General features: G+C 37.0%; 1 protein-coding gene across 1 annotated transcript; it reads right to left on the bottom strand.

The window, feature by feature from the left end:
- Window positions 1-23: 23 nt before the first annotated feature.
- LOC135125692 (uncharacterized) lies at window positions 24-3,353 on the bottom strand. The gene is made up of 2 exons (XM_064051345.1): window positions 354-3,353; window positions 24-308 (listed from the first exon to the last, which is right to left on the bottom strand). The coding sequence occupies exons 1-2, from the start codon at window positions 3,351-3,353 to the stop codon at window positions 24-26; spliced, it is 3,285 nt and encodes a 1,094-aa protein (XP_063907415.1).
- Between the last annotated feature and the right edge of the window lie 10,488 nt (window positions 3,354-13,841).

The following is a 13,841-nucleotide window of genomic DNA, read 5'->3' as shown; positions in this document are numbered from 1 at the left end:
CGGCCCCCCTTGAACCTGTGGTCTCAAACCTGGGTGTCGTCGTCGATGGGGAACAGGCAGATTCGGTTTGTGGCCCGCACGACAGGTCCCGATGATGTCCTGATGGTGGCTGTCCGGACGATCCCATCTTTTCCTGGATGTGTCTCCATGACGACTCCCATTCGCCAGCACATCGGATGGAGATTGTCTTCGCGTAGTAGAACGGGAAGTCCTGGCTTCACCTCTGTTTTAGCAGTGCGATTCCACTTCTTTCTTTGTTGCAGCGTGTTTAGGAACTCCCCTGACCAGCGCTTCCAAAAGCTTTGCGCCTATTGTTGGACGCGTTGCCACCGTGACAGACGATTCTCTTTCACCATTGTAACATCGTCTTCGACTGAGGTTGTTAATTTTCCGCCGATGAGGAAATGCCCAGGAGTTAAGGCCGTGAGATCGCTCGGGTCAGAGGATAATGGAGTCAGGGGTTGGGAGTTGATGCATGCTTCAATCTGCGTCAAAAGCGCATAGAGCTCCTCATACGTCAATAAAGCATTACTCGCAACACGTTTTAGATGATATTTTATCGACTTGATACCTGCCTCCCAAAAACCGCCGCGATGAGGAGAGCGTGCTGGTATGAAGTACCATTTAATATTATTTTTTGCTAGAGATTGAACTACTTCGCTTTCAAATTGTGAAGAATGGAATAATTTGTTTAGTTCTTTATTTGCTGCTGTAAAATAAGTCGCATTGTCAGAATGAATGGTTGAAATTTTGCCTCTTCGCGCCATGAATCGTTTTAGTGTACTCAAAAATGCTTCTGAAGTGCAGTCAGTAACTAATTCTATATGGCCAGCCTTCGTTGCAAAACATTTGAATAACGCAATGTAAACTTTGGTGGTTTTTTTACTACGACGGCCACCTTCCTTCATAACAATGGGTCCTGCATAGTCTATGCCGCAATTAAGAAAAGGACTTGATGGCTGCACTCTCAGAGCAGGCAAATTGCCCATTAATTGATCATTAGATTGCGGATTTGCTCGAAAACAAACATAGCATTTGTGTAGCAAATTTCTAACTACTGATCTGCCTGCAATCGGCCAATATTTTTCGCGAACAGCAGCAAGAGTCGCTGCTGGACCTGCGTGTAATTGCTCCTTATGTGTTTTAAGAATAATCAACTTGGTCACGTGATGTTTCGATGGTAGAACGATTGGAAATTTTTGCTCATAATTGATATCCGCGTTGATTAGGCGACCTCCCACTCTTAAAATACCCCTTTTGTCTAAAAATGGATCTAATTTAAGTAGTTTGCTTAACTTGTTAATTTCTCTGCCACGCTGTAAGTCATGTATTTCACTTAGAAATTCTGATGCTTGGACTAACTTAATGATTTTGTTGGTTGCGTCATTTAATTCTTTAGTTGAAAATGGACCTGATAATTTATTGTTACGATCAACTACATAGTTGTGAATAAATCTAAGACAATATGCTAGTACTGACTGGAGTTTATCGAAGGATGAATATTTTGTTAACAATGGAAGTACGTTGTTATTGGTCACCACCAAAATTTTCAACTTGGCGCGTTTTTCTAAAATTGGTACATTTTGTGCATTTGAACTAACGAATGAAGCTGGCCATTCTGACTTATTTTTTGATAACCAATGTGGACCGTGCCACCACAAATCAGACGTAATAAGTTTACTAGGTAATTTACCTCTTGAGACAATGTCTGCAGGGTTATCAGCAGATTTAACGTGATGCCAATTAGAAATACTCGTTAATGTGCTTATTTCAGCAACGCGATTTGCAACGAAAACGTTCCAGGTACTTGGCGATGATGCTAACCAAGATAACACTATTGATGAATCTGTCCACATATACTGCGTTGTTATGTTTAGATTTATTGTAGGTAATAATTTGTGTATTAAGCGGGCTAATAGCACGGCTGCGCAAAGTTCTAGTCGAGGCAGTGTGATAGTTTTTAATGGAGAAACACGTGATCGTGGGCATAATAATTCTGTTTTGTACGAATTTGTGTTTAAGTCCAACGTTCGGATATAAACACAGGCACCATAAGCCGACATGGACGCATCGCAAAATCCATGAATTTCGACGTTATTGTATTGATTTGATACAACCTTTCTAGGTATTTGTAGTGTGTTTAATATGGGTAATTCTTGTTCAAGTTTAAGCCACGTTTGTCGTATATCTTCCGGTAAAGGATCATCCCAGTCGAGTTTAATGAGCCACAACTTTTGAATTAAGATTTTTCCCAAAACAAGGACGGGTGACAAGAGACCTAGAATATCATAAATTCTCGCGATTTTTGATAAGATGGATCGTTTAGTAGTATTTTCCACGGGCTTTGTTTCCACGACATATTTTAAACAGTCCGTTTTGCAATTCCACGTTGAACCTAGTGTTTTGACCTCGTCGTTATGGTCTAATTTAACTACATCGTTATTTTGACTACAATTGGGCAAAATGTCCGGACAATTAGATGCCCACTTTTGTAATTGAAAACCACCCCTATTTAAGGCGCCAATTAATTGATTGCGTAATTCTATGGCTTCTTTGACTGAATTAGTACCCGTAAGCAAGTCATCAACATAGAAATCGCGTAAGATAATTGTCGAGGCTAGAGGAAAATCGAGTTGTTCATCGATGGCTAATTTTTGTAAACATTTGATAGCTAAGTATGGGGCACACGCGGTACCATACGTTACGGTCTGTAACTCATATACCTCAACTGGTTTGTCACTACTCTTGCGCCAAAAAATCCTTTGGTAAGGTGTATCTGAAGGATCGACCCATATTTGACGATACATTTTTACTACGTCGCTACTGAATGCGAATTGGTAGGTCCGAAAGCGCGTAATGATTGAAAACAAGTCTTGTTGAATAGTTGGACCTACCATTAGAATATTGTTTAAGCTGACACCGGTACTTGTTTTGCAGCTTCCGTCAAACACCACACGCACTCGGGTGGTAGTACTCGAACTCTTTATCACCGCGTGATGTGGAAAAAAATATAATTGTTTAGTGTGAAAATCAGATTCACCTGCAACTAATTTCATGTGACCTAGAGCTAAATATTCGTCTAGAAAGTTTGTATAATCGGCTTTAAGAGAATTATTTTTGTTCAAACGAGTTTCTAGTGCCATAAAACGGTTTAGGGCGGTTACATCGGAAAACCCCAGCATGGTAATATCCTTCTTAAAGGGTAGGCGTACCATAAACCGACCGTTAATATCTCTTTTGACCGTTTCTGAGAAATGCCGTTCGCAGGTAAGTTCTTCCACGGAAAAGGAATTACTGGTGTTTACAGCTGTTTCTTCTAATTCCCAAAATTTATGAATTTCTTTGTTTAGCATATCTTGGGGATTTGCGTTTGAAATACAGGCGACAATATTATTATTATTATTATTATTATTAAAATGAAGCGTTCGGGCAGAGACCGAAGTCTGTTATGCCCGCGCAAGACGACAATTGATGCAATCACAAATTATTTTAAATATAATAAATTATGGATATAACTATATACAACTATCTACGGTTTCGAAAGGTGTCGTAGTTGACCTTAAATCTAGGAACGGAAGCACTTTCAACAACTTCAGGGGGTAATGCATTCCATTCGGTGAATACCCTGTTAGTGACGAACGTCTGACGAATGGAAGTCCGAAAATTGTCCTTCTCCAATTTGAACCGGTGACCTCTGGTTCGTCCATCAATGTTGACAGGAAAAAGATGTCTGATAGGTGAACTAATATTTGTAAAAGCCTGAAATGTTGTCAACATGTCACCTCTTACACGCCTGTCGGCTAACGATGGCAATTTCATAAGATTAAGTCTGTCAGGGTAAGAGGGGCGCACTTGTCCGTACGGTATTCTTGTGGCACGACGCTGGACAGATTCTAGTAAATTGATATCACGTTGTAATGTTGGAACCCAAACGCAGTTGGCATATTCTAATATCGGTCTAACATAAGTTTTATACAGTTTAGTTACAGTATTTACATCAGCTTTAGCAAATGTCTTTCCGAGAAGATATAGTATCTTGTTGGCTTTTTTCACGACTTTTGTGATATGTTCAGACCATGTCAAAGTAGACGTTACGATAACACCCATATCCGACAAAGAAACACACTTGGTAAGCTCGGTGCCGTTGATATAATAAGTTTGCTTTGGATTGTCGCTGCCTAAATAAAGGATATTACATTTGTCCGCATTAATTGGAAGTAACCATTTTAGTGACCAGTTATAAATAGTTGCTATATCCTTCGTTAAGACTTCATAATTGGAACAAATATTGTAGATTTTCAAATCGTCAGCATACATTGCCCAAGGAGAAATTAAGCAATCTTTTATGTCGGATACATACGCTAAAAACAACAAGGGTCCTAATACAGAGCCCTGTGGCACACCGCTCAGAACTGGAAAAGGAGAACTAAACATATCACCAACCTTAACCTTAAATATTCGGTCAGAAAGAAAAGATTCAATCCACCTGAGAAGACTATCTTGGATTCCATAATGTCGTAATTTCAAAAGGAGTCGGCGTTTCGGCACACGATCGAAAGCCTTCGAAAAATCAAAGTACGCGATATCTACTGAGCCACCAGAATCGAGTTCTCTAGTCCAGTTGTCTAAACAACAGAGCAAATTGGTCGCTATGGACTTTCCAGGTGTGAAACCATGTTGCTCACGAGGTATAACCTGGTGTGCTGTTAAAAACGCCACCAACTGATCGTAGATGATACATTCCATTAGTTTCACTACTGCTGAAGTTAAACTTATAGGCCTATAGTTCGCCGCATTAAACTTGTCCCCTTTTTTGAACACAGGTGTGATGGTGGCAGTTTTCCAATCGTTTGGCAATCGTCCTGACCGAAATGATTGCTTCATCAACATGCAAAGCGGGCGAGCAAGGGAACTGCCACACTCTTTTAAAATTTTTGCACTAATACCATCAGGACCAGGAGATTTGGTAGTATCTAATTTGTGCAATTTATCTTTTATTAAATCGTAGGAGAAGCATATACCACTAAGACAATCGAAGTTATGAGTAGTCAACAAATTCGGTATATCCGCGTCTGGTTCAATTGTGAACGACTGAGCAAAAGTTTCAGCAAAAATGTTGGCTGTAACGCAATCGTCCTCTATAATGTGCCCGGTTGCATCTTTCACCTGCGGCTTTCTGACAGGCCCTGATAATTTATTGCGAATGTAGCTGTAGAACTTTTTGGGATTTTTCTGATCGGCAATACTTTTTTCATATTTATGTTTTACATCTTTGATGATTGACGAAACGCGGTTAGAAAACGCACGATGAACCTTATAATCATCTTCCTTGCCTGTTCGTTTAAAGGTTCGCCAAAGTGAACGTTTCTTTTTTATTAATTTTAATATTTTGTTGTCAATCCATGGTTTAGAAGAAGATGCTTTGTAAGTGATGGTGTAAGAATACTTATCAGTTGCTAGTTTTAAATGATTTTTAAAACTTTCCCAATTTGTATCAACCGATGGATGGTTTAAAAGGGTTGCCCAGTCTACAGTAGACAAATATTCATCAGCTTTTTTAAAGTCAACAATCCGCTTTTGTAAGGTAACAGTTTTAGATCTCGCTACAAAACAAAGTTGGAGATCTAGCTTTAAAGTTACATGATCAGATTTGCCGAATGGGTTTAAATAATTCAAATTTGCTAGTGAAGTATCATCAGACGTTAAAATCAGATCTAATGTAGACGGTCTTTGGTTCAGCCTATAACGGGTGGGTTCATTAACAAGTTGGTTCAAGTTGCTATTAACTAGCAGATCTATTAATAGCTGCGAAGATGGACTGAAATGTTGACTCATATTTAAAGGCCAAGCTATGTCTGGCATATTAAAGTCTCCGAATACAAAAAATTTATTGTGAGTAAAGGCAAGTTGCGACAGAGAACTGAATAAGTTATTATCATCAGCAAGCAGCACTGGTCTCGGAGGGCGATAAACACATCCCAGGACAAAAGTAACATTTTTATCAGATACTTTCAAAAAAAGTGAATCAATGCCGAAAGTATTAACATTTATAGGAGTTACCGAAAATTCTGATAAAATCTGGTCAGAAACATATATACATACACCCCCTCCTAATCTATTAATTCGATCACTTCTGAAAAGAGTGAAATTCGGCACAGAGACGAAGCTGTCAGGTATACTAGGAGATAACCACGTTTCTGCCAACAAAACAAATGAAGGATTGTTGCAAGAGATAAACGCAATTAATTCGTCATATTTGGCGAGAAGAGAAGCAATATTCGAGTACACAAGAGAACTAACAAAGTAATTACAGTTATTTTTATTATTGAATTGAAGCATTTTGTTGCGAAAGATCAATATCTGTCAAGGGAACGTCAGAAATGTCAATATTTCGTAGTTTACCGCAAATTTTCTTTAACCTTTTCTGAATTTTCTTACAACGATTCTTTATGCTTTTGTGCTGAACAATAGGAAATATATCAAACAGCATATCTATTATACCTTGCACGTCAGTTGTGTATTTATGAGCCAGTTTCAACAGATCAACTTCTCCAGTTGCTTTTTCTAGAAACTCAACCGTCTGCTCAAAATTGAGTGGGTACTGGGCATTCTCAAGCAGCTGTTTCGCTGGATGCAGTAAGTCAGAAACAGGGGTTAAACTTTCGGTGGAATCTGAAGGCTTAATCCTTTTCGTTGGTTGCTCTTGCTGAGTATTTTCCGCATGTGATCCAAGTGATAAGTCCAAGGGATTTTGTTCAGTTAAACTGTCGTCCTGTGTAGGGCGCTTAGTTCCCACTTCTGGTGAAGTTGCTGTCTGACTACCGTTACTAGGACTCTCTATAATAATGTTGGTAATGCCGGTATCATTGGGGGAAGACGCTGTAATGGCACCCGGACAGTCGTTTGCCAGATGTCCAGTCAATCTGCATTTGAAACAAATGTTGTCATAGCTCATGAAAATTCGGTAGTTCGTTTCGTCGTACTTTATAACAAGTGAAGACGGAAGATCTATTAACTCGTTAGGTTGGACATAAATCTGTCGACAAAAACTTAAAACATGTTTGTATTCATCGTTTTGTATACTTGCTCTAAGAAATGACATGGGGGAAACCGAAACAAAACCTAATTGCTTGACAACCTCTTCTATAATGCTATGGGGAATAGACGGACAGACATTAGAAAAAATAATACGCTTTGCAGGATTAAGCAAACGACGTACATTTACTTCAGTACCGTTGACTTTAATAGTAGAATATTCTGAAACAATTTGATCTACATAGGATTTATGACTCAGATAAATGCATATACGATCGTTTGACATTCGCGACGCGAAAATAACATTTTTTGATGTAACTATATCACCTATAGCTACAACATATTCCGTAAGTTTTACATCTTTAATAGCACTTAAAACAATAGCTTGGTCTTTAGCTGGAAAAAGAGGAGAACAAGGATTCTCCCCCATCTTGAAAAGGCGCTCTTATGACGCCTTTCCCTTTTGGGAATATCCTCGTCTTCCGACGAGGAATTTTAAATCCACAGTCACTCGCCTCAGTAAGAAACAAGATAACAGCAGGCAAAAACAGTAATTGATAAGACTTACGGGATTTCAATTAATAGAGGTGTTAAAGAAAATCATAAAATATGTTCCCATACACTGTTGTAAACCTCACTGTACTGTTGATAAACTAACCGTAAGTGGCACCACAATAAGTTGTTATTAATTCAAAAATTTAACTGGACTTAAATCAGTCAAAAATCAGAGCTAAACCCACAGAAACACACACATCACGTCGGTTATCTCTCACAGTATCGACTGTATTGTTCTGCGAAGGACCGGAAATTTTACCTGTTAAGACCCATCCGAAAACGGACTCACGAAGGAATACTTGATTATTAAATATGTTAATTTGACCGTTACAAATTACTTGCCAAAAGTACTCTGCACCTAACAAAAGATCAACGGTACAGGGTTCATTAAAATTAGAATCTGCTAAATTAATATTTATGGGTATATTGAACTGAGATTTTGAAAAGAATTGGCATGGATATTTTGATGTGATGTTAGGCAATACTAAACAATTGAGATTGTAAAGAGTTGGATTAAAACGAGATTTTATGGTTACCCTAGTCGAATTTTTAACTGGTGTTTCGATTTCGCCTACTCCACTAATCGGGAATTCGATTGATTGTAATTTAAGTCCCAATTTTTGACATAAACTCGTACTGATTAAATTGCTTTGTGAACATGAATCAAATATAATTCTGCAATCTTGATAATTTCCGAAAGCATCTGCAATTTTAACCACTGCTGTTGCAAGAAGTACAGTGGTGTTGTTCATATGTGACACTGATAATGACAAATTGCTTGTCGATTGTTCAGGTATATGAAGCAATGTGTGATGTCGTAAGTGACATTTTTTGCAAGTATTAGTCGATTTACAATTTGACACAATGTGATTAGATTTTAAACAATTCGTACAAGATTTGACCTTGTTAATATGAGAGAGGCGTTGTTCTACTGAAAGATTTACGAATTCTGTACATTGAAATATTAAATGCAATTCTGACTTGCAGTAATTACACCTAAGGATGTTTTTGTTAATAGTTTGTACCAAAATACGTTGTTTTGTTGTAGACTCGCGCTGACAGTTTTTATTGAAATTATTATTATGTTTATTAAGATCTATGCTATGTGTTTTGTTTACTGATATTTGTTGCATTGATTCCAAAAGTTCGCAACGTTTTTCTAAAAATGAAATCAGATCCGTCAATTTTGGTATTTCACTATTTAATGTTGCCTGCCATTCTTTACGACTTGTATAGTCTAGTTTTTCTACAATTAATGGAACAATTAATGCATCCCAACTTTCTACGGGTAAATTTTGTATGCGAAGTGCTTCAATGTTTGTCGTAACGTCGACACATAATTTTCTCAGAGCTACAGAATTTGTTTTAAGGATAACAGGACTATTAATGATAGCTAAAATATGTTCTTGAGTAATTAGTCTTACGTTATTGTATCTTTTTCTTAACAAGTCATAGGCCGATTTGTAATTATCTACCGAAATAGTGAGAGCGTCAATTGTCGCTAACGCTTCTCCCTTCAATGAGGATTTTAAATAGTGAAATTTTTGGCAGTTATTTAAACTATTGTTCTGATCAATTAACGAGCAAAATATGTCGTTGAATGACAGCCATTCCGAATATGAACCTGAAAATGTTGGTAAATTTAACGTAGGAAGTTTGATGGACGTTTCTAAGTGATGATTATTGTTAGGATTACTATTATTTTGACTAGACGCCGATGAAGGTGAGTATTTATTTAATTTTTCCCGAATGTCAACTATTATGTTGTAATACTGTGTCTCAATAATTTCGCGATCGTTATCTGCGTTGTCTTGCAACTCAATTTGAGTTTGATAACTTTCGTATTCTTTGATCACGTTTTCTAATGTTTCTAACCGTACTTCAAGGTGATAAACGCTATCTGTATTTTTGAAATTTTTAACGAAGTTCTCAATGCGAGTTATTTTGGATTTAGCGATTCCTCGCCTGGAGCGTAATTCGGCTACCGTTTCTACAGTCATTTTAATGAAATAAATGGGATTTTTTGAATCGAATTATGCGTTATTGATATACGAGAACGCGGTACACGCAGATTGGCGCAGATTGAAATAAATATGCATACAGGGTAATAGGACTTACTTGGATTGTAGATTTGATGTTTCTTGATTCGATGATTTGTTTGATCGCTGTTCTATCGGGCTCGTAGGACCAAATTCGATGATTTGTTTGATCGCTGTTTCATCCGGCTCGAAGGACCAAATTCGATGATTTGTTTGATCGCTGTTTCATCCGGCTCGAAGGACCAAATGTGGCGTCGCGCCGCAGGCTGTTCGAAGGACCGTATAACCGTGTCGTACACGGTACGAACACGGCAAGAAAAGAGTGTTGTTTTATAACTATATATTAATAGTGTGTAAATGTATGTACAGTTTGTCGACCGATCGCGTGTACTGCGAGGTGCGTTCTGTCTGGGTCCGTACCACCCCGGTGCCGTCGAAGGGTGGGTGGTGGGGTTGTACCGCTCTTGTGCCGTCGAAGGGTGGGTGGTGGGGTTGTACCGCTCTTGTGCAGGGCTGTACTGCGCAGAGATGGTCCTAAGGATTGGTGTCGTCCTGTAACAATTGCTTATCATAAAACTTTCTAGGTTTCTTAATAGTTGACTTATGATAGATACCGCGACTTGTTGTTATTTTTTTGTCTTGGTTAGAGATTATTCTAGTAGCGTGAAATTTAGGTTTTGCTTCATTTCGTTCCTTTGATTTAATATAAGCCGTTTCATTTGGGGTATAGTTAGTGGGATCTTCTCTTTTACAGTTTAACTTATTTATATTTTGTTCTTTGTAGTTAATGTTTTTCTCTTTTATGGTATTACAGAGTAATTTAGCGTTTTCTTTATGATTCTGAATGTAATTAGATATGATCTTTTCATCCGATAAATCGAAGGGGTTGTTACCATTTATGTGACCATTAATTATCTCGAAAGGTGTATGTCCCGTTACTGCGTGAATAGAATTATTGTATCCTACAATCGCGCGTTTCATTAGTATTGTAACTTCTTCGCGTGGTTTTTCTATTTTCAAACATCGAATTTCTTCTGCTAGTGTGGAGTGAAATCTTTCAACCGGGGAATTACTGTTGGAATTTTTTGGGGTTGTATAGTGGAGTTCAATTTTATTTGAAATTAAATTGATTGGTTGCCTTGGAAAGTGTTGAGGCACAAAATTTGGGTTAAAATTTGGTGATAAAGAGTTTTGTGGGACAATATTTTGTGATACTGGTCTTGATTGAAAATTATTGGGGATGAATTGATTTGGCATACGATTGTAATGATTATTGGTCATGTAATGATTATTGGTCATAACAGGGGGCCTGTTGTTTGTAAATGTTTTTTGTGGGGGTCTTTTGTTCAAGAGGTTTGGTAAATTTTGGGTATATCTGAAGTTTTCCTCTTCAATTACATAAGATATTGCTTGTTCGATACTTCTAGGGTTTCTTAGTCTGATTATACTTTGAAGATTACCCCGTAAGTCCGCGAATAAATGTTTTTAAGGCTACATTATCATATTGTTTAGCGTATATTAATTTTGTAGCTTCTGATAATTCGGTTATATTTACAGTTTTTAATTTTGCAGACAACCTACTTCTCACAACTTGAATACGTTTACCAAAATCTAAGGGGGATTCGTTTCTGTTAGGGTAGAGAGTAATAAGGTCCTGTTCTAGACAGTCTAAATTACGTTGATCCCCGAAACTAAGTCTTAATGCGTTTTTTATTGATATCCAATTGTTAAGATCAGTTCTGGAACCGATTAATATCTGAGCTTTATCTGTAAGTTTGCCGATAACTACACGCAATAAATAAGCTTGTAATTGAGGATTATTGATAGAAAATAAGGTAAATAATTCATCGCATGCTGATATAAAGATTTCGAGAGTATCTGGATCGCCATTATAATGAGGGACTGTGTTTACATACAGTTTTAATAATTCATTATTAACTTGTTGGTCTGGCATGCTTGACAAATTAATATTTTCAAATGCGTTAGTTAGAGAATCTAATAAGCTCATTAAACGAGCGTGATGACTGTTATTATTAAAAATGGGTTTGTGAAGGTAAGAAAGGATACTCGGACTAACCTGGGTATTGCCTGTCTTCTGTGATGTCTTCGATAGACCGGGGTGATGATTTCTTGCCCAATGCAAGTGGAGATGAAGTTCTTTTAGATACCGCCAAAGGAATTAAAATTCCAAATTGCAATTTGTACTTTGCAACTGCGATATCCTACCGACTGCGCCAATTAAGTTTATTCACGAATAAACAACTTAAAAAATAAGTTGTTTATTATTTTCGAACTTTTACACTTTTGTTAATTATTAATATAATAATACAACAATATGACGATCAAGAATACTCTGGTTCATTACAATACAATTGGTGCTTATATACTAGTGTTAATTAGGTGATAGTAAAGTGATAATAGGTTGTTTGACATTGGTCATCGAAAGTCTTATCATTAAGTCGTGTGGAATTTCCCTAATGTAACTTGGGTAGGTTTTCGAAAGACTGAATGACCAAGTTGACCTTCGGGTAACCTGGTTACTACCATAACATCAAGAAAAGGAAGACAATTGTTGGGTTCCACTCTCATGGTAAAATGAATGTCGGAGTGTTGACTGTTGAGACAGTCCAGACTTTGGGTTTAAGTTGGGCGGATTCCATGGCTGTGTCTTCAAAAGCTTCCATGAAAATATTTGCGACGACTGGTGAGAGAGGGGATCCTATCGGAGTACCAGAAGATTGGTTTGTAGAATTGGCCTTGGAAGGTAAAATATGTGGAGATTAGACATTTCACGGATTAATGTTAAGGACTCGGCTACAGGGACATTTATGAATAGAGATGTTACATCGAAACTGACAATTCTATCTTCGGAATCAAGAGAGATTTCGGAGATCAGTTGAACAAAATGTGAGGAGGTTTTCCCGGTATATTCTTTCAGAACACGGGCGAGATCTTCTTAGCACATCCGCAACCAGCATATGAAATAAAATTTACCATTCATTTTGACGTCTCGTGTCAAAACTTTTTTCTAAAGTATATTTGGGGATTCTAGTATAAACATTTTAACAACCATGAATCAACTGACCGACCCGATGGAATACAGGTGTGATGAGTATATGGAAACAAGCTGTGGTTAGGAGCCCACCCTCTGAAGTTGTTTAGATTACTCTTTCAAAAATTTTATAGCACATAGATGTGACACTTATGGGAGGCTATTTTGGAGATAATGTTTTGTTTCTTTTCTTAAAAGTAGCGTTAACAAATATTTTGTGGCAATCCAGTGGTAAAACCGATTCGATAAAGAAATTTTTAATATGTTAAAACATTACAAGTGATGTTAACAAACCTAGCGCAAGACCAAAGTTTAAAGCTAACAATTTATTTAACAAACTGCTCTCATTTATAATCACATTTTCGAAAGAGTCCATAAGACGGGGAGTATTAATTACTGATATAATACCTGGTGGTTCAATAACCACGTCTCAAAACATTTAGATAATATATTACCAATTTCCAAATTAGTTTCGCTTAAAGATAAATCATTTCTTTTGGTTAAAGGTATTGACACCTTGATCGACATTTTTTTCGTGCATATTGCCTTGTTGCTTTTCAGTTAAACTATTTTCTGATTGAGTCTTTGTTTTTTTTAGCTCAAAAAATAAATTGTTGGGAATTTACAGTGTTCTCTGTAGTTATGTCCAATTTAGTCGCTTCAAATTTCTAATTTTTGAATGCCGTCAAGTTCCCGTTTAATTCATGACTTCTTCGTCAATAAAAAATGTTATAATTTCAGCCGTTATGATATTATTACGTAGGTATTTACAAAAATGTCATTTGCTAAAATCAGTCTTATCTTAGCAGGTACTAGACCCGCCCACCCACACTCTCTTTTCTTAGAGGGTATCTCATTTACCTATTATAATAGGCAATCGGGTTTTTCACATTTGTTCAAATTAAAATATTTTTGTTATAATTTACTAGAAGTACATAATGAACGTAGTATGATGAATAAATCACTTGCTTTAATTTTTTTTTCACCTAAATTTTCGTTTACTTACTTCCTAGCTCCAAAAATACTAGTCTAATTTTGTATATAAAATATTTAAACATAAATTATTTTTCCAAAATTTATTGTTGTATAATCGGTAAATGCTATTCGAGCTTTGTTTCGATGTTTCATCAAAATCACTTTTGCTCAACGAAATACTGTGA

This window comes from Zophobas morio, unplaced genomic scaffold (genome assembly GCF_036711695.1).
Source record: "Zophobas morio isolate AGI-343-1 ecotype UQ-CSIRO unplaced genomic scaffold, CSIRO_AGI_Zmor_V1 ptg000009l, whole genome shotgun sequence".
In the NCBI taxonomy this organism is placed as follows: Eukaryota; Metazoa; Arthropoda; class Insecta; order Coleoptera; family Tenebrionidae; genus Zophobas; species Zophobas morio.
The sequence above is the reverse complement of the archived record's forward strand: the minus strand, read 5'-3'. Positions and strand labels throughout refer to the sequence as shown.

Bases quoted from the DNA above. Each gene is read 5' to 3' on its own strand.
- LOC135125692 (XM_064051345.1), bottom strand. From the start codon at position 3,353: ATGCTAAACAAAGAAATTCATAAATTTTGGGAATTAGAAGAAACAGCT. The intron at 309-353 runs GTGAAAGAGAAT...GTCCAACAATAG, and splicing joins TCGAAGACGATGTTACAATG to GCGCAAAGCTTTTGGAAGCG.